This window comes from Petaurus breviceps, unplaced genomic scaffold, assembly GCF_028583685.1.
Source record: "Petaurus breviceps papuanus isolate PSGF00001 unplaced genomic scaffold, PetGlider_PUasm1.0 140, whole genome shotgun sequence".
NCBI classification, from domain to species: Eukaryota; Metazoa; Chordata; class Mammalia; order Diprotodontia; family Petauridae; genus Petaurus; species Petaurus breviceps.
In genome coordinates this window covers 34,725,224-34,749,804 of record NW_027185698.1, presented here as the reverse complement: position 1 = coordinate 34,749,804, position 24,581 = coordinate 34,725,224, and the positions used below count along the sequence as shown (strand labels likewise).

At 37.8% G+C, this 24,581-nt stretch overlaps 1 protein-coding gene across 2 annotated transcripts in view; it reads left to right on the top strand.

Moving 5' to 3' along the window:
* The window catches only part of EVC2 (EvC ciliary complex subunit 2), a 190,675-nt gene that overhangs the window by 2,124 nt on the left and 163,970 nt on the right, over positions 1–24,581 (top strand). For both annotated transcript variants that reach the window (XM_069070014.1, XM_069070019.1), the window contains exons 2-4: positions 12,768–12,822; positions 19,996–20,162; positions 23,591–23,656. In XM_069070014.1, the coding sequence (XP_068926115.1) occupies positions 12,768–12,822; positions 19,996–20,162; positions 23,591–23,656 (288 nt within the window). The remainder of the gene's footprint in view (positions 1–12,767; positions 12,823–19,995; positions 20,163–23,590; positions 23,657–24,581) is intronic.

The following is a 24,581-nucleotide window of genomic DNA, read 5'->3' as shown; positions in this document are numbered from 1 at the left end:
TTCCTTCCTTCCTTCCTTCCTTCCTTCCTTCCTTCCTTCCTTCCTTCTTTTCATTTATTTCTTTCCCTTCTGTCTTTCTTTGCTGACTTCTGATTTCATCAGTGTAACTCAGTGATGTAAAACTCAAATGGAAACAGATCTCTGTAGACCACATATTGACTTAGAAAATCACAAATTGACATTGTCTATGTTGTATTGCATTTTTACTTATTTTGTTCAGCATTTTACAATTATGTTTTAATCTTCTTTCGATATACTCAGGAGTTTTACAGACCATTTGCAGCTGGTTGGTGGCCAAACTTAACATCCCTGGAGTAGAGAACTCACAGTGATAAACTTCTGGTACCAATATGGGTCAACACCTGCTCTTCAACTTAAACTTCTAGAGAGGTGATTGAGGGATTGAAAAGTTGAGTGCTTTGTCCCAGGGTCATGGAGTCAGTTATTTGTCAGAAGGAAGTCTAATTCTGAGGCCATCTACACCAGGCAGCCTCTGGATGATGTTTATACAGTACTTTTAGTAAATGTTTATTTAATTGTTCATAAAGTGGTTTTTTTCACACCTTACCTCATTCCATTCTCACAATAAATACCCTTGTGATTTAGGTAATGTAAAGATACTGAGGCTAACAGAAGAATAGCAATTTGATCATGGTGTCAGGTATGAGATACTGGAGTCAGAACTTGAAACTAATCCTTAGAATGAATTCCAGAGCTTATAGTGTGTTGCTTCATTTCATAAATTCAAGATGCATATTTTTGTAGTATTAGCAATTAGAGCTATTTTGAGAAATAGATTATGGAAGGAGTGAATTTCCTGTCACTATACTTGAAATGATGCTTTGAAATTGTGGTGCTAAAGACTTTTGAGAGTCCCTTGGACAGCAAAGAGAGCAAATAAGTCAACACTTAAAGAAATTAATTTGTTATTCACTGAAAAGTCAAATACTGAAGCTAAAGCTTAACTACTTTCTCACTTAATGAGAAGTTGGGACTCACTGGAAAAGACCCTGATGCTGACAGAGACTGAAGGCAAAAGAAAAAGGGCATGGCAGAGGTTGAGATGAGTAGATAGTGCCATGAAAACAATGAACATGAACACGGGAAGATTTCAAGAGATAGTGGAGGATAGAAGGGCCAGGCATGCTATGGTCCATGGAGTCACGAAGACTAAACAACAGCATAGGTGTTGTAATGGAGGGTGAGTGACCCCTTGTCATTATTGTAGAGGGATCCCCATTTCTTCGGTGGTTTGACAAGATGGCCCATGAGGTCCCTGCCAGCACTGAGATTTTATGGTGAGATTGTGAAATATACATTTACATATTCACCATATAATCCTGCCTAAGTTTCATTCTTGATGGCAGAGAAGAGAATGAGTTATTGAGTATCTGAGTGAGTGTCTCTGTGGGCTGAAGGTGAAGACCCAGACATTTGGCCAGGCCAGTATCCTGAGTTCATCTTTTATCATTGAGGAATAGGCTGGCATTATAGCAGTCAAGCATGAACATTTATTGAATGCCTATTATATGCTCTACTGTGAAAAAGGAAAGCCAGAAACACATTTTCTAATCTCAAGAAGCTGACAAGTGTGTGATAGAGTGGGAATATTGTCAATTATAATAACTCACATATCTAAAACATGTAAACAATTTAATGTCCATTTACTAAAAGCACTGTATAGATGTCGATGAGAGGCTGCATTGTGTGGCTGGCCTAAGAATCAGAAAGGCCTGGGCTCAAGACTTGTCTCTAACAAGTTTTACACAACTTTTTTCTTGCAGAAAACTTGTGAGATTTACAATTGAGTATTTACACTCCCTTTACAAATGAATAAATTGGGTTTCAAAGAGATCAAATTATTTTTCAGCTGTCACATTGATATTAAATGTAGAAACCAGGACAAAACTACAGGTATCTTGACTGTAGTAACCAGGCACAGAATGATAAATAGAATGACATATCGGGAATCTGGAAAACCTGGGTTCAAATCCTGTCTTAGATACTTACTAGCTATGCTGTACAACTCTGAGCTCCAAGCCTCAGTTTTTTATCTGTTAAATTTGGCAATGATGATGATAACTAGCATTTAGGTGGTGTTTTGAGGTTTACAAATATTATCTAATTTCATCCTCATAAAACTCTGAGAGGTAGGTGCTTTTATTCTCATTTTACAGATATGGAAATTGAGATAGATAAAGGTTGATTTACTCAGGTCACAAAACTAATAGGTGTCTGAGTGTAGATTTGAACTCAATTCTTCCTGACTTCAGGTCCAGCACTCCATTCATTGTGCCATCTACTTACTACAATTTCACAGGTTTTTTTTTTCTGAAAATCCATTGAGATAATGGATGCACAGTGCTTTGCAAACCTTAAAGGACTATATACATTTGAACTGCTGAAACATAGGGAGCAGCTAGGAGGCACAGTGGAGAGAGTGCTGTGCCTGGAAGATCTGAGTTCCACTCTGGCCTCAGAAACTTGCTAGTTGTGTGACCTTGGGCAAGTCACTTAATCCAGTTTGTCTGTTTCTTCACCTGTAAAATGAGCTGTAGAAGGAAATGGCAAACTACTGCAGTATCTTTGCCAAGAAAACCCCAAATGGAGTCATGAAGAGTTGAGCACGACTGAAAAACAGTTAAGCAGCACTGCAGCATAATGTCTCATGACTGTCAGGGAGTGAGGACAACTGGCTCCTAGTCCTGCCTCAGTCACCCTTTTACTGAGGCTTTGTATGTCACTTGTCTTAGTATTTCTCATTCATTTTCTGCACAGGTAGCGAATCACTGTTTAGTTAATTTGTCAAGTCCGACTGTTTCTGACTCCATTTAGGGTTTTCTTGATGGAGATACTAGACTGGTTTGCCATTTCCTTCTCCAGCTTATTTTACAGATGAGGAAATGGAGGTAAGCAGGGTTAAGTGACTTGTCCAGGGTCACTCAACTAGTAAGTGTCCAAGGCCATATTTGAACCAAACCATATTTGATTTTCCAGACTCCAGGCCCAGTGCTTTATCTAATTCATCACCTAGCTGCCCTGTGCCACCTAGATTACCTCGTTTCTATGATTACTTTCTAACATTCTGCATTTACATTTCCTTCCATCCCCAGTATTCTGCATTTCAGGATTCTCAGGGCCTATGGGCCCTGATATTCTGCGTTCATAGAATCAAAGAATGTACTAGGTAATCCAACCCAAATTCTTTATTTTATAGATTATTTTATATTTTATTTTTATTTTATTTATATTTTATAATATGTTTAAACATGTTATATTCATTGAAGACTCATGACAGATACACAGATACACAAGAGTGTTTGATTGTGTGGCACAGACCATAAAAGCCTAGTAGAGAAATGTGGGCTAGTGTCACTGGGGAAGGCACAATTGGAGATCATAGGTTCATAGATTTAGAGCTGAAATGTACTGCGGAGGCCAACTCTAGTCCAGTTACCTCATTTGTCAGATGAAGAACTGAGGTTAAGAAAGGTTCGGTGAATTAATTACTCAAAGTTCCCTAGCTGGCAAGTTATCTGAGGTGGGCTGTGTAACACAAGTAGAAGACGTAGCTAGACATGATGACCACCATCATGAGCTATTCCAAGAAGTCGCCTTTTTCCCTGAAACCTGAGGGTGGAAATTAGAACAAGTGGTGTAGATTTCAACTCAAGATGAAGAGGAACCTCGTTTTAATGACCACTGGCCAGCAGCAGCAACAGGAGCTAGCATTTACATAGTGTTTTAAGGTTTATTATAAATATTTTCTCATTTGGTCCTTACGGTAACCTTGGGAGGTGCATGCTGTTATTATGCCCATTGTACAGATGAGGTCATTGAGGTAGAAAGAGATTAAGTCACTTGCCCCAGGTCATATATCTAGTAAGTAACTGAGGTAAGATTCGAATTCAGGTCTTCCTGATACCTAGTCCAGCACTGGACCCACTGTGCACCTAGCTGCCTGTCACTAAAAGAGGAATAGCAAGATTCCTGATGAAGTAGTGAACTCTCTTATTGGAATTGTTTAAGTAAATGCTAGGTGATTCCCTTTTAGGAATGATTTAGAGTATGTTATTTCAAGCTAAAGGTTGGGATGGTTAACTTCAAAGAGTTTTTCCAGCTTTAGAACTCTAAAAGGTAGGTATGGGGTAATCCTGCTTGGGTAGGGGGAAAGATGAAAGACTGTTCCAGCTGAGGGGTATAGAGTGGGTAAGAGCATTGAAGGATCTTCAGGTAGATGTGAGCCTGGAGATACCAGTTCAATTCAGCAAGCATTTAGTAAGCACCTTCTATATGCTAAGCCCTGTTTTAGCAGGTGAGGACATAAAGGCAAAAACAACAAAACCCTGTTCCTCCCATCAAAGGCTTTACTTTCTGTTGACATTCAACAACAGGTACATACACAATATATAAATATATTTAGCCTGAAAGAACAGCAAAACCCTACTCCTCCCATCAAAGACTTTACATTCTGTTGACATTCAACAATAGGTTCATGCACAATATATACAGATTAATTATGTAATCATTTGGGGAGCAGTAATTACTGAGGAAAAAGTCTTGGTGGCCCTTGATCTAAACCAGGGTTTCTTAAACTTTTCCCACTCAGGACCTTCTTTCATGTTTTGGCAGTGATGGGGTTGTGTGGCCTGAGGGCATTCGCATGCAAAGTGTGCATCTTTGTGTTCAGAACCAAGGCCACTGTGAAGTTGCCAGAAACACCTTGGATTCATTATGCATTTGATTTTGGATTAATTTTTGGTCCTTAATAAAAGGTCCTTAACCTTTTAGTTCAGAAACCTTTTAGTGTTGCTAAATTTTTCTTGACCCCAAATGGGGCCCCTGCCCAGGGTTTCAGAAAAGATCCAAGGGATTTAGAAGCAGAGGTGAGAAAAGAGATCATTCCATGGGAGCCATGGGAGGCAGCTTGGACAAAGGCCCGGACACAGGATGTCATGTATGGAACACAGTCTGGCTGAAACATACAGGGCATGAAGGGGAACAAAATAATAATCCAGAAAGATTGGCTGGAGACAGAAAGTGAGTAAGTGCTAAACACTAATAATAGCTAACATTTATATAGTGCTTACTGTGTGCCAGGCACTGGGCTAAGTGCTTTAGTGTTATTATCTCATTTGATCATTGTAACAACCCTGGGAGGTATTGCTATTATTATTATTATTATTCTCATTTTACAGATGAGGAAACTGAGGTAGATAGAAATTAAGTGACTTGCCCAGTGTCACCTAGACATAAGTGCCTGAGGCCAGATTTGAACTCTGGTCTTCCTGACTACTGGCCCAGTGATCTAGCCACCCAACTACCTAGCTGCCTCAAAACAAAAGTCTGGTATTTTATTCTAGGGGCACTAGGGAGCAACCAGAGTTTCTTGAGCATGAGAGTGACATGGTCAAACCTGGTGACATTGTCATCTTAGTTTGGTAGCTACATGGAGGATGATTACAGAGGGGGAAAAACAATAAGAGACAACAATTAAGCAGCTGTTGCTTTAGCCTTGGCAAGAAATAAAGATGCCCAGAGCTAGGGTGGTGGCTGTGTAAGTGGATGGAGATCTAGGGAGACAGATATAAGGGGTTTTATGGAAGTGGAACTGATAAGGCTTGACAAATATTTGGATATTGGGGATGAGAGAGGGAATGGTGATTCATTCATTTATTCTTTAACAAGCACTTATTAAGGGTCTACTATAGCAAGGATGACAATGAATGGAAGCCTGGCAGTGCACTTGACAGAAAGAAGCAAGTTAGAAGAGAGGGTGTGTGTGTGTGTGTGTGTGTGTGTGTGTGTGTGTGTGTATTTCTGTGTGTCTGTGGTGAGTTACACACAATAAGATCAGTTTTCAGCATCCTGAGTTTGAGATGCCTTTCTCATATTTGGACAATATCCAGTAGTCACTTGATGATGGAGGAGTGGAGCTCAGCAGAGAGATAAGGGCTGGATGCATAGATTTGGGAACAATAATTACAACCTTGACACTTGAAATCCAAAGGTTTAAAGAGGGAAGAGAAGAGGATGTAGGACAAAGCCTTACCTGGGACACCTGGAATCAGGAGTAGGTGATTTAAGATGGATGGTGACCAAGAAAAGAGGCTGAAAAGTATCATTTAGGCAGGATGAGAACCAAGACAAGGCAGGGTTAGAAAAACTCACAGAGGAGAGTTTATACAGTCTGAAGGGAGCGTTAGTGTCAAAAACTATATATAACTATAGAAGTCAAGAAGGATAATGACAGAAAAAGGTCTCCTTTATGGCAGGCGCAGAGTTCAAAGAGCTATAGGCTATGTCAGGAAATGTGGTTAAACCCTGGCTCCATTATTTATTGTTTATATGACCTAGAGCTACGTATTTCATATTTCTATCTCAGTTTATTCATCTATGAAATGGGGATAATAATACCACCTTACTCACCAGTTAATGGGAAAAGCAATATAGAAATATCAGTAACTATTAGATTGCTATTTTAGGGCATAGTCACCTAAAGCATAGACAGGCTGTTTTTGTCTGGAAAACTTAAAATGGGATTCAGTCATTTGAAAACTGAAGTAATACAATTTTGGCCATGGCTTTTAGTGCTTTCATGTGCTTTTAGCTAAGACATCTGCCTTGGCATCCTCACCCTTTTGGGTGCAGTAGTTAACTTTGTCCAGCCCTTTCTTCAAGTTCCCCACGGAATGTGATGTCCTATGTTCTCACCAGCAATGCTGTGAACTCCAAACTTATTATAGCATCTGCTTATTTTTGACAGTAACAGTAGCAAAATTTCGGAGTGGAGAAAGGCATTTTAAATAATAACACGATCTTAGAGACTAGAAAGTCAAAGATGAAGGGAGCATTGAACACAAAACTGAGAATTTCTGCATTGTAAGGGGACCTAGAACCTAGAATGGCTGACATGAAAAAAAAATCTTAGAACAGAATTGACCATTAAAACTTTGAGGTGCTTTCCCTTTTGCTGTTTATTTGTCTCCAAACAGATTTCATAGGCTTAACTAAAATAAAACAAAAGGAGTTTAGCCTGGCAACAACAAGAGGGGTTCTTTTCATTTAGTTATGAATATAGGAAGTACTATACTTCTGAGACTCCTAACACAGAGGACTAGAGCTAGAATCAGCCTTGGAGGCCATCTAGTGTAACCCCCTTATGTTACTAATCCAGAACTGAAGTCCAAGGAGCTTAAAGGGACCTGTTCAAGTTCATACAAAAGGAAGCATACTTTGAATCATGATTTTTGTCTGTTGTGCTCTAAAGTAACACATTGAAATTTCTCTGTGTGTATCTGGCTTTGTGTGTCTGTGTCTGTCTCTCTCTTTTTCTTTTTGTCTTCTTGTCTTCCTGTTTCCTAAACATATGAATACAAAAACTACTGCTGACAAAATTTCAATCATCCTCTCTCTGTCCCTGTTTCTGTATCATTCTCTATGTCTCTGTCTCTGTCTGTCTTCCTCTCTGTGTCTGTCTGTCTCTGTCTCTCCTTTCTTTATCTCTCTTTATCTCTCTTGTCTCTGTCTCTATTTCTCTCTCTGTTTCTCTCCCTCTGTCTCTATCTCTTCCCTATTCCCTAAACATATGAATATAAAGACTACTGCCAACAAAAAAATAATAAACCGTACATTTCTCCATTCCTTTTAATTACACACAGTACGTAGTTGTAATCAGTGTGCATGAATCATTCAGAGTTCTCCTTTTTTTCTCCCTTTTGTATAATATGAAAGCTTCTTCTCTTCCTCACCCTAGCTCCTGTTTCTTTGCCCCCATAGTGATTATAAAATCTCATGCTAGACATCAACTGGTTTCCATGGCAATGACTGAGCTATAGCAGATCCATTGAACTGAAGATTTCGTAGTTGATGTCCTAGGAGAAAGGAGGTTACTGCTTAAATACAATTGAATAATAATGTGCTGAATAATCATGGTTTTTAGGGGCTGGCTGGAGGAAAGAAATGCAGAGAACAGTAACAGCTCACAATTACATAGTAGTCAGTCAATAAATATTTATTAATAACCTACTATGTACCAGGTATTTTTCTTTAAGATTTACCAAATGCTTTCCTCACAATGACCCAAAAGATTTAAGTAGCACATGCATTATTATTCTCATTATATAAATGAAGAAACAGGCTCTGAGTGATTAATGACACCTATGGCCATACCTCCAGTCTCTTAGGTGGAATCCAAACCCAGGTATTTCTGAATCCAATTTCTACCAACTTTTCCTCTATGATATATTGCCTCTGATCAACAGATTGTCTTTTGTCATCTTTATAAATGGCAAAAGGCCTTTTCATATTCTTTAGGCACAAGGGCTTTTAGAAATTCCAGGAAAGGGTGGCTAGGTGGCATAGTGAGTAGAGCACTGGCCTTGGAGTCAGACACTAAAAACACACACACACAAAAACTAGCCAAGTGACCTTGGGCAAGTCACTTAACCCCAGTTGCCCTCCAAAAAGCAAAAAAAAAAAAATCCAGGAAAAAGACCAGAAACCATCTTATAGCCATTTTATAAGTTCCCCAAATGATTTGATTAATTTACAGAGTGATGAGTTTTTCTCTGGGACTTTATCTCTTTTAATACAATATAAACATATCCATGGAGTCCTTTTGAAGAGGACAAAGACAACTTCCCCAATCAACCCTTTACCTATTTATATTATTTTTGTTTTCCCCACTTTATTATGTTGGCTGTTTTTCAAATGTTCATTGACTTTAAAAGGTAAGTGGGTGGGGATTTTAGAACACTGTATGCAAGAGCTAGAAGGGAGCTTAAAAAAACACCTAGTCAAATTGCCCAATTTTACAGATGAGGAAACTAAGTCAACTGGATAGGTGAGATAATTTGACCAAGGTCAAATAGCCTGACCACCACTTGAGCTAAAACTCCTAGTTTGACTTTCCCCCCCTCTCTACCAACCCGTTGAAGAGATTCAAATGCCTGGAATACCTAAAAACAATTTATGTCAGCTATTATAATGATTTTGGTGGTGGTGGTGCTGATGCCCATTTGAAGGAAGCACCACTAGCCAGATCAAAGGTACAAACCATTTATCTTTGAAAGGTGTCTCTAATATTTTTAAGTTAATAGCTTTTTTTTTCCCTCCAGAGATTGATGTCTTTCTATGATTCTTCCATTATTTTGTATGTGAAAAAATTATGTGTTTTTGTGCGTGAATATCCTTTCCTAAATGAAATGAATATGAATGGACAGGATAGATCACAAAGCCTGTGTAGATAATGTCCCTTCCCACCCATCATGAGCAACTAAGCATTTGCAAGAAGAATTACACAACTCATAGCAATGTAAGATGATGCTTTGCAAACTAAGTGCTTAAAGGGTTAAGCATTTGATGGTTTTGTTGTTATTATTATTCTGTAAACATCTCAGAATCTTTGAGACTAATTTGTCTGTGATGTGATCCAGGGTCTCAGGCAGTTTGGTGTAACAGAAGGATGTTCTGGCCAGAACATCTCAATACAAGTCTCAACTCCCTCATTTGTAAACTGAATGAGCCCAAGCGATTTGCTTAGATTCTATGAGATATGGTTTCGCCCTCTGGAAAATGGGGACATTTCTTTTAGTACCCAATTCAGCAGATTGTTAGGTGGGGAGGCTGAGCTTTCTAATCCTAAGGTGCTACAGAATTGTGAATCATTAATATTAGAGTATCAGTAATCAAGGTTGCATTATTCATATCCATCACTCTTCGTGTCAATATTACATTATTATTCTTCCTTCAATTTTGCTTTTTGTAGAGAGCATTAAGAATCTAGTTATTTAAGAAAGATAATACACAATTACTTTTTTTTCTGTTCCTGAAAAATTAATTTATGTTACTGTAGTCCTGGAGCTAGGAAGCTAGACCTGAACATGCAGTCTTAGTATCAGAGGATCCTTTCTAGTATGTAAGGATGAGGTACAATTTGCAATGGGGCCTCTCAAAAAAGTCTTGCTCATGAATTTGCACCTAACTAAGGAAACCCCTGGAACTTCAGCATGTAGCTCATTTTACTGCTCTCTAAAGGACCCTACTTTGTCTTGAAAGTCCCTGAGGTAATAAGGCATGGAATATAGAATAAATTTAATTTAGCATAAAAAAATACAGGAAAAAACACACTAAAAAGACTGTGAAGAAAGCTTTCTGCCCCACCCTCTTTTCTGTAGGGACCCTTATAATTCTGCCTGTTGTAGTACTACATTGAGTGGCAGAAGATCCATAGAAAATTAAGTAACCTTTCTTTACTATACTCTACCCCGTTTCCCTAGAGACCTATACGGTCAACCTTGACTTAAAGGATTGCCAGGAGGTTATGCCCCTGTGGACCCATGACCTACACAGTCCACATGACTCACAGTACTAGTGAAAGGTCATGTCCATTTTTGCTCTTCCATCTTGTAGCTGCTGGCTTTATTGCCAGGAAAGCTTCCCTCTTAGCAAAAAACAAGTATTATAAACTCTTTTATAGTGAAAACAGTCTGTGCCAACATGACTATGGGCTATTTGATTTAAGATTAAGTGATTTAAGATTAGGTGATACTAGCTTTGAGTATCAAAGGATAATGGAAAGGTTTAAATGAGGAGTGTTAGAGTTAGGTGTCACAGTGTATAGAGCATTGGCCCTTGAGTCAGTTAAGACTAATTCAAATTTGGCCTCAGACACTTTCTAGCTTTGTGACCCTCATCAAATTACTAAACTTCTCTCTGCCTCAGGGTCTTCATCTGTAAAATGGGGGTAATAGCACCTATCTCCAAGAGCTGTTTTAAGGATAGAATATTTATAAAACATTTTTTTTTAAAAAAAACCTTGAAATGCTTTACAAATGCTAGCTGCACTTGTACCTGCTGCATTCTGGAATTTACCTGGTTTCTCTCTGCCTTCATCATGGATTAGTATGAAACATACTGATTCTATCAGAAGATCCAGATTTCAGTACTAGTTCAGAGATATCTTGGTTATATAACTGATTATGCCACTCTCCTTAAACCTCAGTTTCCTTATCCATAGAATGGGAATACTATTACATGTAGAATCTACCATAAGAGATTGTTAAGCAGAAAACATCTTGTAAACTTTAAATTACCACATAAATTTCATCTGTTCTTCCAGCACACTCTTCAGACCTCTTAGCCTTACCATCTGCCCTGAAACTTTATATTAAAAATATATAGACCTTGCCATGCATGTCCTAAAGACACCCCAGTCCTTTACATCAGCCTTGCAGCAGAACCCTCCTATATGCATTATATCCTGTATGTAGAATATGAGCATCTTGAGAACAGGAACCATCTGGCTTTTAGATTTATATCCCCAACAATTAGCACAATGCTTGGCACATAGCGCTTAACAAATATATTTTTATTCAGTCATACATGAACACCTACATAGAGTACATAAATACAAAGGACAGTTGTGAGCATATGTCCACATATAAAGTAAATGACAAGCATCCGAGCTGGGACTAGAACAGAGGTTTTATATTAACAGGACTATGGAGTCTAGAATGAGGTGGTAATTATTTTTCTTTACTTCACTATGGTCAGACTTCTTTTGGTATCTTGCATTCCATTCTGGACACCACATTTGAGAAAGGGCATAGAAGAAACTCAAGTGTTTCAAGAGGAGGACCTCCAGAATAGAAGGCCCTCAAAATCATTCATTCAGAGTAAAGAGATTAAGAATGGGAGGATTGAGGCTCCTGGCAATTGAGGAAAAGAACTGGGGATTTCTATTTTGAAGATATGGCAAGGGGAACCACAGTATTGTTGTTTTCATGTATTTGAAGAGATTCCATGTGGAAGAAGGACTCATTTTATTTTCCTTGACCTCAGAGAATAGGATTAGTTTGGAGAAATGAGTGGAAATTTTAGAAGTGGATTTTTGGTTCAGTGAGAGGGAAAACTTCCAAATCATTATAGTTGTTCTTCAGTCATTTTCAATCATGTTCGACTCTTTGCAACCCCATTTGGGGTTTTATTGGAAAAAATACTGGAGTGGTCTGCCATTTTCATCTCCAGCTCATTTTACAGATGATGAAACTAAGGCAAACAGGGTTAAGTGACTTGCCTAAGGTCACATGGCTAGTAAATGTCAGAGGTTAGACAAATTTGTTCTATAAAATTTGGATTCAGTCAAAAGGCTGTACTTAAGGATCTAGAAGGCCAAATGTGGCCTCAAGGCTGCAGCTTCTCCATCTTTAGAATAACTATCTCTATATGTATATAGTATACTATAGTATATTTATAAGGTATAATATATATGCTAATAATATATTGTATATTTATAAAGTACTGTTTATATACACACATATATATCATATATACTTAAGGGATAGATAGCATAGTATGTATATATTGTACATATAGTATATAGATTTAAAGCATGTATATATAATTTAAGTTTTGCATTATACTGAAACTAAATGAAATATGGGCAGTGAGAACTGGACCTGGAGTCAGGAAGATTCCTATTCCTGATTTCAAATCCAGCCTCAGACCCTTACTAGCTGGGTGACCTTGGGCAAACCCTGTTTGCCTCAGTTTCCTCATCTGTCAAATGAGCTGGAGAAGGAAATGGCAAAACCACTCCAGTATTTTAGCCAAGAAAACCCCAAATAGGGTCACAAAGAATTGGACACGACTAAACAAGAACATAAAAGGAAAATGAAATATGGCTTACCTAAGAACGCATCTTATAGTTACTTCTTGCTAGTATATGTTCTAATTAATTACTTTGTCTCTTTTGAAAACTTTAGGACTTCTCCTATAAGAAGTTTCTCCATGAAGAGAACTACCATTACAACATAGCAGGTAACTTTTGATACTAATTGTACTTTTGGTTGTTTTAACCCTTAAAAGAGAATGACTTTGCTAGCAATCTTTTCTTTTGACTTCCCCCTCTCAGATACATTTATTACTAGACCCTCTTCAATTCTTGTGATAGTTGATGGAGCACTAGATTTGGAGTTAGAGCCCTGAGATCCAGTCTTAGTTCACTGCACCTGAGCATGCAGCAGAAGGATTAGTTCTCAGAAGGGACATCAGGGAAAACTTCAAGGAGGTGATGGCGTTGAATGGCATCTAAAAGAATGAGTAAGATTTTAGTGAAAGGGTTACCCAGAAAAGGCATTTCAGTAAGGAGAATGAAACAGATAACAATATGACCCTGGGATTTCAGTTTCACACATCCAAAGATTCTGTATAAGAAAGATGTCTCTTCCACTATCCAGTGGCTTTCCTTAAATGACTGAAGTCTATTTTGAAGTCTGTCCAATTAGACAGAAATCTAATTACCTAGATGACTGTGGAAATAAGGGATGCTCACTTATGAACCTACTGGAATGGACCATGATGGCAGAGTTGTTGAGATTGTAATGAAATGTGATGAATTCATCTGTTCTTCATTCCTGTTCTCATACTGTAGACACTAATGTCTTTAGCCTCAAAACTAGCAGTAACCTTAAAGGCAGTGTTGTCCACCTACACCTGAAGCAATATCCTGACAAATGGTCTTCTAGCTTTTACCAGTCACTTTTAGGCAGCTTATTAGACTTTTGGACAACCCTACTTGATAGAAAGCTCTCATTGAAGCCCAAATCCTCTCTGCAGCTTCAACTCATTGCTCCTTTTTCTGCCCTGTGGTGCTAAGGAAAATAAATTTCATCTGTCTTCCACATGGCAGTCCTGATCTTCAACCAGTTTCCTCATGGCATTCAAATTTTGTCTTATTTCTCTCATTTATTCACCTCTAAGTACATAAAATACCTAAAGCATATGTTTTCAGTTCTGTAAGAACCTTGATTATGCCCAGAAGGTGTCACTGAAATAATGAGATACATTTGAAACTACAAAACAAGCATATCTGTATATAGTATGCACTTTCTTAACTACCTGTTTTGTCATTTCTTTTTTCTTCTTTTTTCTCCTTTATTTAACAGCCAACATCTTAAAAAAAAATTTTAAGCTATTTTGCTTCTTGATAATAAATGCGACTTAAAAACTTCTGAAGTAATGCATATACATGCTTTCTCTTTGGAACATAGGGTATAAATCAGAGTGGGGTAGGCAATGAATACCATAGGAAGAGACCTGGCAAAGACCAATCTTCCACCCTAACCCATCTTTGTAGGAGGTAACAGAGACCCCAAGAGGCTGTCATACATTAGTAGAATTAGACCTTCCCAGATGACAGGCAAGGCATCTGGAGGTAAAAAGAAAAAAAAAAAGCCTTAAAGCTTTTTCATGTACAGTCATCTTTTTTTCTATTCTACTTTGTTATGGAAATGCTTGTTTTACTAAGTTCAGAATATAATTTACAAAAATAAATAAATACATGATGAAACTGGAAAAACAAAAACCTGAAGTCCCAAGAGCGCTTTTCAAAGGAATGTTGACATAACTTCTGCAACAGACAAGTCCAGGGGGTAGAAAGGTGGTGCACTATATAGAACGCTATTACTGGAGTCAAAAACTATATGCAAATTAGGAAAAGTACCCATCTCACCTTAGCTCTGAAGTCTCAAATAAGGCATTCAGGTTCTCTGGTGTCCCTAAAACTGTTTCTTTATAATCATATTTCTCTAGTTTTTATTAAACAGCCTTCCTTTGCCTCTGTAGCATTAAACCATTCCCACACAAGTGAAGCTTCACTCCATATTGTTAACAAAGAGAGCCAGGTCCTCACATCTACATTACAAAGAATTTTTTTTCTTTCACACTGTCCAAGTCCCATCTGAAATTTTTGTTTCTTAAAATACACATATTTTAGCAGTTTATATTAGGAAAGAAATTATTTTTCTACTTGCATTAGACATAGAAGTCCCCCTCCATAATAATAGTGGTCATATCTTACATTCTTTGACAATCTCTTCCTTAAGACAAAAAATACTTTTACTGCCCTTTTCATCATGAACTGCTCCTTCTGAAAGGAAAAGTTCCCTTTCAAATCCTTGGTTTCATGGTGCTATGATTCTATATTCAATCAGAAAGATATTGACTTTTCCTTAGCACACAGTAGTTTCACCTACATTTTAAATTCTTTAAAAAAAACAAGACAAACAAAATGGAGTTATATTGCCTAGCTGTGTCTTTTACATCTGGTATCTAATTTGATAAAAAAAATAAACAGTGAAATGTGCATTTTAAAAATGTCCTTTGGATACTCTCTCCATTTCAAGTTAACAAATATTTGGCATCTACCAGATGAAAACCTTGTGAAGAATTCAGAGATAGTCAGTCAGCTAGCATTTATTAAGGGTGTGCTATGAGTCAAGGGGCTATTAGGTGGTACAGTGGATAGAATTCTGGTCCTGGAGTCAGGAAGACTCATCTTCCTGAGTTCAAATATGACTTCAAATATTTACTGGCTGTGTGACCCTGGGCAAGTCATTTAACCCTGTTTACCTCAGTTTCCTCATCTGTAAAATGAGCTGGAGAAGTAAATGACAAACCATTCCAGAATCTTTGCCAAGAAAACACCAAATGGAGTCATAAAGAGAGGGAGGAGAGTGAAAAAGATTTAGCAACAGCAAATGTGCCAGGGAAAGTGCTAAGTGTCAGGTATAGAAAGAAAGGCAAAAAAACAGTCCCTGCTCTCAAGGATCTTATAATCCAGAGAATTAGGAAAACATGTGAATAAGCAAACAATTAATAGAAAGAAATGGGAATGGTCTCAAAGGGAAGGCACTAAGACTATGAAGGATGGGAAAAGGCATCTTGCTCAGTTGAAACTTAATGGAATTTACATGCAGCAGGGAAGTCAGTTATACAAGCATTGGAGTATAGAAATCTATCTTGGCCCACAAGAAAGTGAGGGGGAAGTGGATGGGGGGGGGTGATAGAAGGGAGGGCAGACTGGGGCAAGGGGTAATCAGAATGCTTACCATCTTGGGGGAGGGGAAGGGATGGAGAGAAGATTTGGAACTCAACATCTTGTGTAAATGAATGTTTAAAACTAAAAATAAATTTTAAAATATAAAAGAAATAGGCAAACAAAGGAAGGAAGGAAGAAAGAGAAACTTGATGGAAACCACGGAAGTTTAAAGGCCAGGATGAGCAGAGAAAGCATTCTTGGCATGGGGGAAATTCAGACACAGGAGATGGAGGAAGAGCTTGTGAGTAAGAAGAAGAAGGCCAGTGTTACTGGCCTCTGAGAACATGGAGGGAAACAAAGAAGACTGGAATAATAGGAAGGGACCAGATTATGGAGGCCTTTGAATGCCAAACAGCAGATTTTCTATTTGATCCTGGAGATGATAGGGAGCCATTGGAATTTTTTGAACAGGGGAGGTGATATAATCAGATTTTGGCTTTAGGGGGATCAGTCTGCCCACTGAGTGGAGCATGGATTGGAGTGAGGAGAAATTTGAGGCGTGAAGATCAATCAGCAAGCCATGGCAATAACCCCAGCGTGAGAGGAATGAAATTTGGTCCCTGTCCTCCTTCAGGTCATCATAGTATGGTTAAATAATCATCTAGGCAGAAAAGACTGAACCTAAAAAAAAAAAACCAATATAAAAAACACTCACCTCTTAATTGCCACATAGCTCCTAGGGAAGATGTAATGTTGAGATAAGAGTTGTTTCCTCAAAGAGTGCAAAGGGAGACAATGTTCAGTCATTTTTCAGTCATGTCCAACTCTTTGTGACCCCATTTTCTGGTTTTCTTGGCAAAGACACCAGAGTGGTTTGCCATTTTCTTCTCTACTCATTTTACAGATGAGCAACTAAGGCAAACAGGGTTAAGTGACCTTCCCAGGGTCACGCAACTGGTATGTATCTGAGGTTGGATTTGAACTCAGGAGCTAATTCCAAGTCTGGCACTCTATCCACTGAACCACCTAGCTACCAAAATGAGATAATCTAGCAGTAGAACTAAGTATAATACTAAATATTTCATGGTAATGGCATTAAAGAAATACAAACTAAAAACTGTGTACGTTCTCTGAGGGAAGATTGTCCTGAGTCTTAAGAATCAGGAAAGGCTTCCTGGATGAGATGGCATTGACGTTGGAGCTTAAAGGATGGGTAGGGAGGCCATTCTAGATACACAGACATTACAAAGCAGACGTAGACAATACACAAGGGGCAATGAAGAAGGGCAGGAAGGAAGCATAGAACCAAAGCTGGGAATGCTAGCTCTCTCTTACTCTGAACTATCTTATCAATTGATAGGTGTTTTTCTAGGTGTCCTTCCTTCCCAACTGAACAATGATTTTCTCTTCTCATTTATTTATACTATTAGCTGTGCTCCAAATGGAAGTGTTGCTCTGCAGAAAAGCCTCAGACAGCAGCATATTCTCAATAGTACTACTATTTTCATTAAAAGTGATAAGTGGTGGGGAGGCTAGGTGGCGCAGAGCACCGGCCCTGGAGTCAGGAGGATCTGAGTTCAAATTCAGCCTCAGACACTTAACACAAAAACTAGTCCTGTGACTTTGGGCAAGTCACCTGACCCCAATTGCCCTCCAAAAAGCAAAAATTAAAAATTTAAAAAAAAAAAGTGATGTGTTGAAGACTATCCTTCATTTGAGGCCATTCAACTCCCTACCCCTTCATAATCTTCAATTCAGTGTTATCTTTTTAGTCAATCCTATTTGGATCCTGTGCTGAACACAATGACAATATGGTTTTCTCCTCCAGATCAAAAATAATTCAGGAGTGCTCCCTACTTTTGTCCAAACAATTGAACCCTGGGATTATCTCACTGAATTTTGGCTTCCTGTTTGTTTATAATACCATTTGACCCACTCTGTAAATAAAATGTTTGCCTTCCTTCTGCCATCATTGTTACGTGACTTAGCTAACGCTTTTTTTTTTTTTATTAGTGTTGCATAGCACCTTTTGTACTGTACATCACTGTCATTTCTTGGACCTACCCCATTGAAACTTCCTTTGTGCAAACAGTTAAGCAAAAGTGATTAAGTGACTGCATCTGGCTGTATATGCATCATTCCTTTCCATTTCCCCCCCCCCCCCCAATGAGCAGTGAAAAAATTGTTTCTTCCCTGGTTCTCTGAAACCAAGACCCTATATCTCTTCATGTGATAAACTGCCTCTGTAATATCTGCCACCCAGCCCTTCTGAGAGTGTCATTTGTCATACTATCTTGGAAGAGGATTAATGGTAGCTTATTTTACAACAATCCTGTGAGGTAGGAAGTGTGCCCTTGTTACCTCTAACATCCTCCTGTATAAACGTAGCCTCAAGAACTTTATCTGGGTTATCCTTCCACTAAGTGTGCATCCTTCTCAACCCCTCCACCTTCCCTTAGGGGCCAGGTCATTATGCTGAGTGATTTAGTGTCACCTACAAGCAGTTTCTGATTCTCTCTCATGCTTTTTCTCATCCTTATCCTTGGTGTCCCAGTAAGTGTCCTGGCCATGTAAAGTCTCTCTTGGAGGACCTTAACATCGAATTCCTCTAATGCATTATAAATATACATATAATATTATAGATTTATAGAGAATAGATTTATTTAATAGATTTCATTTTCTCATTAGGTATATCAGAATACGTTTAGCTTAAGAGACAGTCTACCTTACGAAAGACTGTGTAGAATACAGTAGGCAGAGAAGAGAGCCTGGGGTTAGGAAATTAGGAAGCTTGTCTTTTGCTCCTCAGTCTTCTCACTGGATGAAGGACTGGCCCAGTCACTTCCTACCTCTGAATATCTATCTCTTCATATGCAAAATAAAGGAGTCAGACTAGTTGATCTATCTCTAAAAGGATACAGTTCTTAATCAATTAGTGCATAGCTCCTATTTATTGTAAGTGTTTAATACTTCCCACTGTATATCCAATGTAGCCCATTGTCCCAACTCCAAGTCAGTAATTATTACGCTATACTCTAGATGATGAAATCAAAGCTGCTAAGTGGTGGTGCTTGAAGTTCAACCCAAGGCATCTTATCCCAGGTTCTTTCCACTCCATGTACAATGATTTCCAACCTTCTCTTCCTTCCTCAGAGCTCCCCCATTTCCCCCTCTCCCCTTTCTCTTAGCCACAGATCTCATCTTTTTCCTTACTGAGAAAGTTGAAGCCATTCTGTGTTAACAACCTCTTTTCCCATTCTCTTCATTTCACATTATGGTTGCTGGTAGAGGGGGTACTGCTAAGTAAGCATATCATTCTCTACAATTAATTCATAACAAACCTTCTTAGTTTCTTGATATCTTAGCCTACAGAGACAGTTGTAATCGCTTCACCTCCAGCACATAATTCACTTTGGGGAAGATTTTGAGAGTTACTGAGGATTGGATGAAATGTCTAGGTCTCTGTCTTGTTGACCATATAACCCAGAATTCTGCCAAGTTGAATTTTAACCTCACCCTTGAGGTATATTCCCTCCCCAGCATGATTTAGCATGGTATACAGACCAATTTAAACAAGCAGGATAGAAGATATGCATATTGTATTCTTTTGCTTTTTTCTGGTCCCAACTTTTATTTTTTTGAGGAAATTAAGCTGAAATATAGCCACAACCCAGACAAATTAATTACCTGAGGCCACTGAGCAGTTATGAATGTCACCTAAATATTAGTGACTAAGGCACAGAAGGGTGACCAAGTGAACCAATGTAAGGTTTTCTGAGTAGAACAGTCATGAATAGGTCACAGTTTTCTATCTGCATCTTTCCTTTCCTTCTCCTAGGGAAGGGGGCTTAATCATCCTGGCTTTAATCTAAGATCAATCATTATCTTATTGACTTTTTTAGAATGGCTTTGCCATTTACAACCCACGAAACTGAGCATGTCTGTCACCTGAGTTCTCTTTAGCATCTTCAGAAAAATGGAGATAATAGCATTTAAATTCCTTAACTTTAAGGGTTGTTGTAGGAAAAGCACTTTGGAAAAAACTTGAAGCCCTCTAGGAAAATGAATCATTGTTATTATCAACAATTCCAGCTATTGCAGTGCTTGACTGCAGAGTTTACCATGACATCCTTTTCATTCATTCTATGACTCATGTGTGGTTGAAATTTTAGCTGAAGTGCCACTTGGAATGGAAAATGACAGAAGAACTCAAGATGTTGACCTACTCTTGACTTCAGCAGCCTCTGATGAACCTTGGAGTCATTCAATGTTTTCTCTAATAAGCTCATGGACCAAGAAGACTTTATTCAAAAGAGATTCTTCTATCATGCACCACCTGGTCAGTAAATCATTTGACATATTAAAAATAGATATTATTACTTCACTACTTTCATATAGTATAAAAATATTCAATCTATGGCAAACCTCTAATAACACTTGATGCGTATTTACATGTCAGAGGGTCTTGTGGCATTATAGGAAGACAGATTCAGCTCAGTAAAGAAGATACTGCCTGACAATTAGGGCATTCCAGTACTAACATGAGAGGCCTCCTGGGTTTCCTGTCCCTGGGGCTCCTGAAGTGGTGTAGAGGAAGTAAGCAGATCTCAGGGTGAGTCCTAATTCTGCCATTAATAAATGTGTGACTTCAGGCAGCATACTCCTAATCTCTGAGCCTCTGTTTCCTCTTCTGTAAAATGAGGGTAGCTAGATAGCATTATAGGCCAGAGTTAGGAAGACCAGAGTTCAAATGTGGCCTCAGACACATACTAGCTGTGTGACCCTGGGCCAGTCACTTAACCCTGTTTGCCTCAGTTTCCTCTTCTGTAAAATGAGCTGGAGAAAGAAATGGCAAACCATTCTGGTATCTTTGTCAAGAAAATCACCAGAGTCACAGAGTCAGACGTGACTGAAAACAACAGAACAACAACAAAAATCAAGGTATTAAACTTGATGATTTTGAAAAATTTAGGTAAGTTATATGTCTAGGAATCAAGGATGCTTAGTAGGGTACAATGGATATCTTCCCTTAATGCTGAGAAAATTTTGAGTAAAATGATGACCTGTTATAGGAAGGGACAGTTAGGTAAGGAACGGTGCCTTGTGTTGTTAACTTTTGGAGGCAGGACCTGAGAAAGCTGATGTCTATGATATCATAAGACTCAGATGCACGAGTTAAAACTAGAAAGTGCCTTTGAGACAACCCTACTTACTTTCCTCCCCCATTTAAATATATTTTCCTATTTCTCATTTTGTTATTCTGAACTTATCAAATACCAACAAACATGGATATTCCTGTATTTATAGAATAGGAAAAAGAAAGTATTGTATATAAAGGGAGAAGCTAGATGGTACAATGGATAGAATGCTGGGTCTGGAGTCAAGAAGACCTGAGTTCAAATCTGGCCTCAGACACTTACTAGCTGCGTGACCCTGAGCAAGTCATTTAACCCTATTTGCCTCAGTTTCCTCATCTGTAAAATGAGCTGGAGAAGGAAATGGCAAACTGCTCTAGTATTTCTACCAAGAAAACCCCAGATGGGATCATGAAACATCTGATATGATTCAACAATAATACTGTATATGAAGCTGCAAATTTCATTACATCAGTATGTTTTTGTTTCTTTTAAAGGATACACTGACTTTGACACATTACCTAAAACTCTCTTGCTTGTCTGTATTTCCTTCTGATCTTCTTTCTGCTCTTTTTTGTGCATTAAAATGCTGCATTAATGCTCCTTCCTTCCTTCCATTACTATTCTTAGTTCTCTTCTCCTTCCCAATTCTCTCCCCCTATTAAAAAACAAAACAAAACACAACAGCTCCCTTATAATAAGTTAGCAGAGCCATGTAAAGCAAATATCCAAATTGACCATGTACATAGAAAATATATCCAGTTCCCCACCTCTGGTCTCTTTCCACACTTTCTAGAAGTGTGAAGTATTTCATATTCATCCTGTGGAGTCAGAGTGACCATTGCATTGATCAAAATTCCTAATGTCTTTTAAAGTTGTTTTTCTTTAAAGTGTTCTGATTATTACACAAATTGTTCTGCTCATTTCATTTTGTATCTATTCATGCAAAGCTTCCCAGGTCTCTTTTTATCTGTCTCATAATTTCTTACTGCACAATAATATGACATATTCATATATACCACAATTTTCCCAGTGATTCCGAGGAAAGTGGGACCCAGGGCCATTAAATGAGTTGACCAAAGTAAAACAGGTAGTATGTTGTATAAACAGAACTTGAAGCTAGATTTTTTAGCCCCAAATCCAGTGTGTTTTCCACTGTACTAAGCTGGGAATGCATCCAGGCAGAGAGGTGCAAAGCCTTGTGAGCATTTTCTAAGTCATCATATGTGGATTCCCTTGCCTATAGGGAAAGACCAGAATTAGGGAAAAATGACAGAAGATCAGTTGGGGCCAGAGGAAGTTTGAGTTTGGATTTGTGGGTATACGTCTCAGCGCGTCTCAATTGGTGGTAGGTTAGACAACCAGCAACAATGTCAATGACGACAATAACAATGACAGCAGTCCACCATGTTAATATTTTTAAAACACTTTCATCACAACAATTTTGAGAAGTTGGTAGTATAAAATATTATTAGGCCTATTTTGTAGGTGGGTAAACTGATTCTTATAGAGGGAAGTGAGTTACTCTGGGTAATATATCTAGAAAGTATAAAATACCTACCTGTGCCTTTCCCTCCATATTATTGACCTCTTATAAAGAAAATGTTTAATCAATTTCTATAGTCACACAAAAACAAAAATAAATTTCTTATAGGACATATTTTTCAAGCCTTGCATATTACATACACACATATATACATAGAGATAGATAAATAGCACATTTATTATGTGTGCCTCATAAGTATGCAAATATATTTCTTATAGAGATTATGGCGATAATAATGGTAGCTCCCATTTAGGTGGTGCTTTAAGGGTGACAAAATGCTTCCCCAAAGTTTTTTTTTTCATTGAATAAAGCCTTCTATGTATGCATTTTGTGTTTAATTTTATCTTTTTCATTATATGGTATTTTAGAATTTCCAAATTGCCTACATAGACATTGTCCAATTCTCTCAACAGAACAATGGAGTTGGAGAAGTCGGGTATCATTACATTTTAGGCATCTAAAATTCAAGGGAAATATTAAGAGTATCCTGGCATAGTGGAAAAAACATTGGATTTAGAGTTATTATATAGATAAGCATTGGAACTGTGATTCGTTGGCATGGAGAAGTCTTAGGTGACGAAATACCCATTACCAATTCATATTTGGCATTTCTCTGTAACTTAATGTTTTACAATATCGTCTGTAAATACGAGTTTAAATGACTTGCTCAAAGCCAGTATGTGTCAGTGGTAGGACTTAAATCCAACTCTTCTTGACTTAGAGACTTGCTCATACAACATTCTCAGGATAATTAGGTTCAGATCATGACTTTGCTACTTACTATGTGAATGACATTAACTACATTATTTTATCTCTCTGGGCCTCAGTTTCCTCATTTGTAAAATTAAGTATTTGGGTAAGATGATCTTTGAGGTCCTTTCTTAGTCTAAATTCAGTAGCTGGTTCTGAAATCAGCCAGCCAGAATGTCAACATCAGAAAAAAACAGGCGTTCTGTTTTCGGAATTTATTTGTCTTCATTTCATTGCTTTTCATTTTTATCTAAGTATGCTACAGCACTGTTTTATAAAGGGCCTGTAGGTTGGAATGGATTTCTTTCACTGAGTGCTTTGTTTTTTTTTTTAAAGCATGAAGATGTTTCCAGTATTTCTGTGTCTTCTGAATATGGGATAGTTTTCCAGAAATGTGCAATGGTAAGTTTTCATGTACGGGCTCCATTTGAGAAGAAAACTGTATTTTATTCCAATAAATGATGTTGATTTTTTGTATTAAATATGGATAATTCTAGTTACCTACATGTAGTCAAACACAGGAGCAGTGAATGATTTAATATTCATTTATAGTAAATACTTGGAACATTCACAATTTCATTGGCATGGGGCATTCATTTCACAATTGAAAAGCTTAGTTTCTCTCTAATCTTTTCAGATTTTCAGTGGGTTGATAAATTTCAACTAAAACCATAGATTCCTGCCATTGCTTCTTTAACCAATTGGAGAATGAAATCAGCATTCAGGCAAGTCATGGATTTTATCATCTCAGTTTCTGGAGGTGAGAGAAGTCTAACAGATGTTTGAGGTTTCCCATCATTCCTAGATCATACGTCAAAGTTTGTAACCTATTTCTTAAACTAAATATTTCTTTTCTTTTCCTGCCTTAGTAGTCTGTATTGTACATCTAAGAGAACATTGATTTGTTCTTCCCTCCAGTTATTCTCCACCAAATATTTCTATTGAATAAATTATTCCCTTATACTGCCATGTTCCAGTCATAACTCACATCCCACCAAGTCTTAATTATATCAAAAGCTTTCAAAAATTGCAGCGGTGACTGGATGGCCATCTGTCAGATTTGTTATAGAAGGGATTCCTGAATTGGTTCAGAGGTTAAATATGATGATCTCTATGGTGTTTTCCAAATCTAAAATTCTATTAAAAATTATGATAAAATATACTCACTAAAATATGACCAGATATGACTTTATATCTAAGAAATAATGAACATCAACAACAAGAAAAGTCTTTGCTACACTGTCCTAAGAACTAGAGATGCAATTACAAGCAACAGTCCCTACCCTTTGGGAGATTATATTCTAATAAAAGAAGACAACATAGAAAG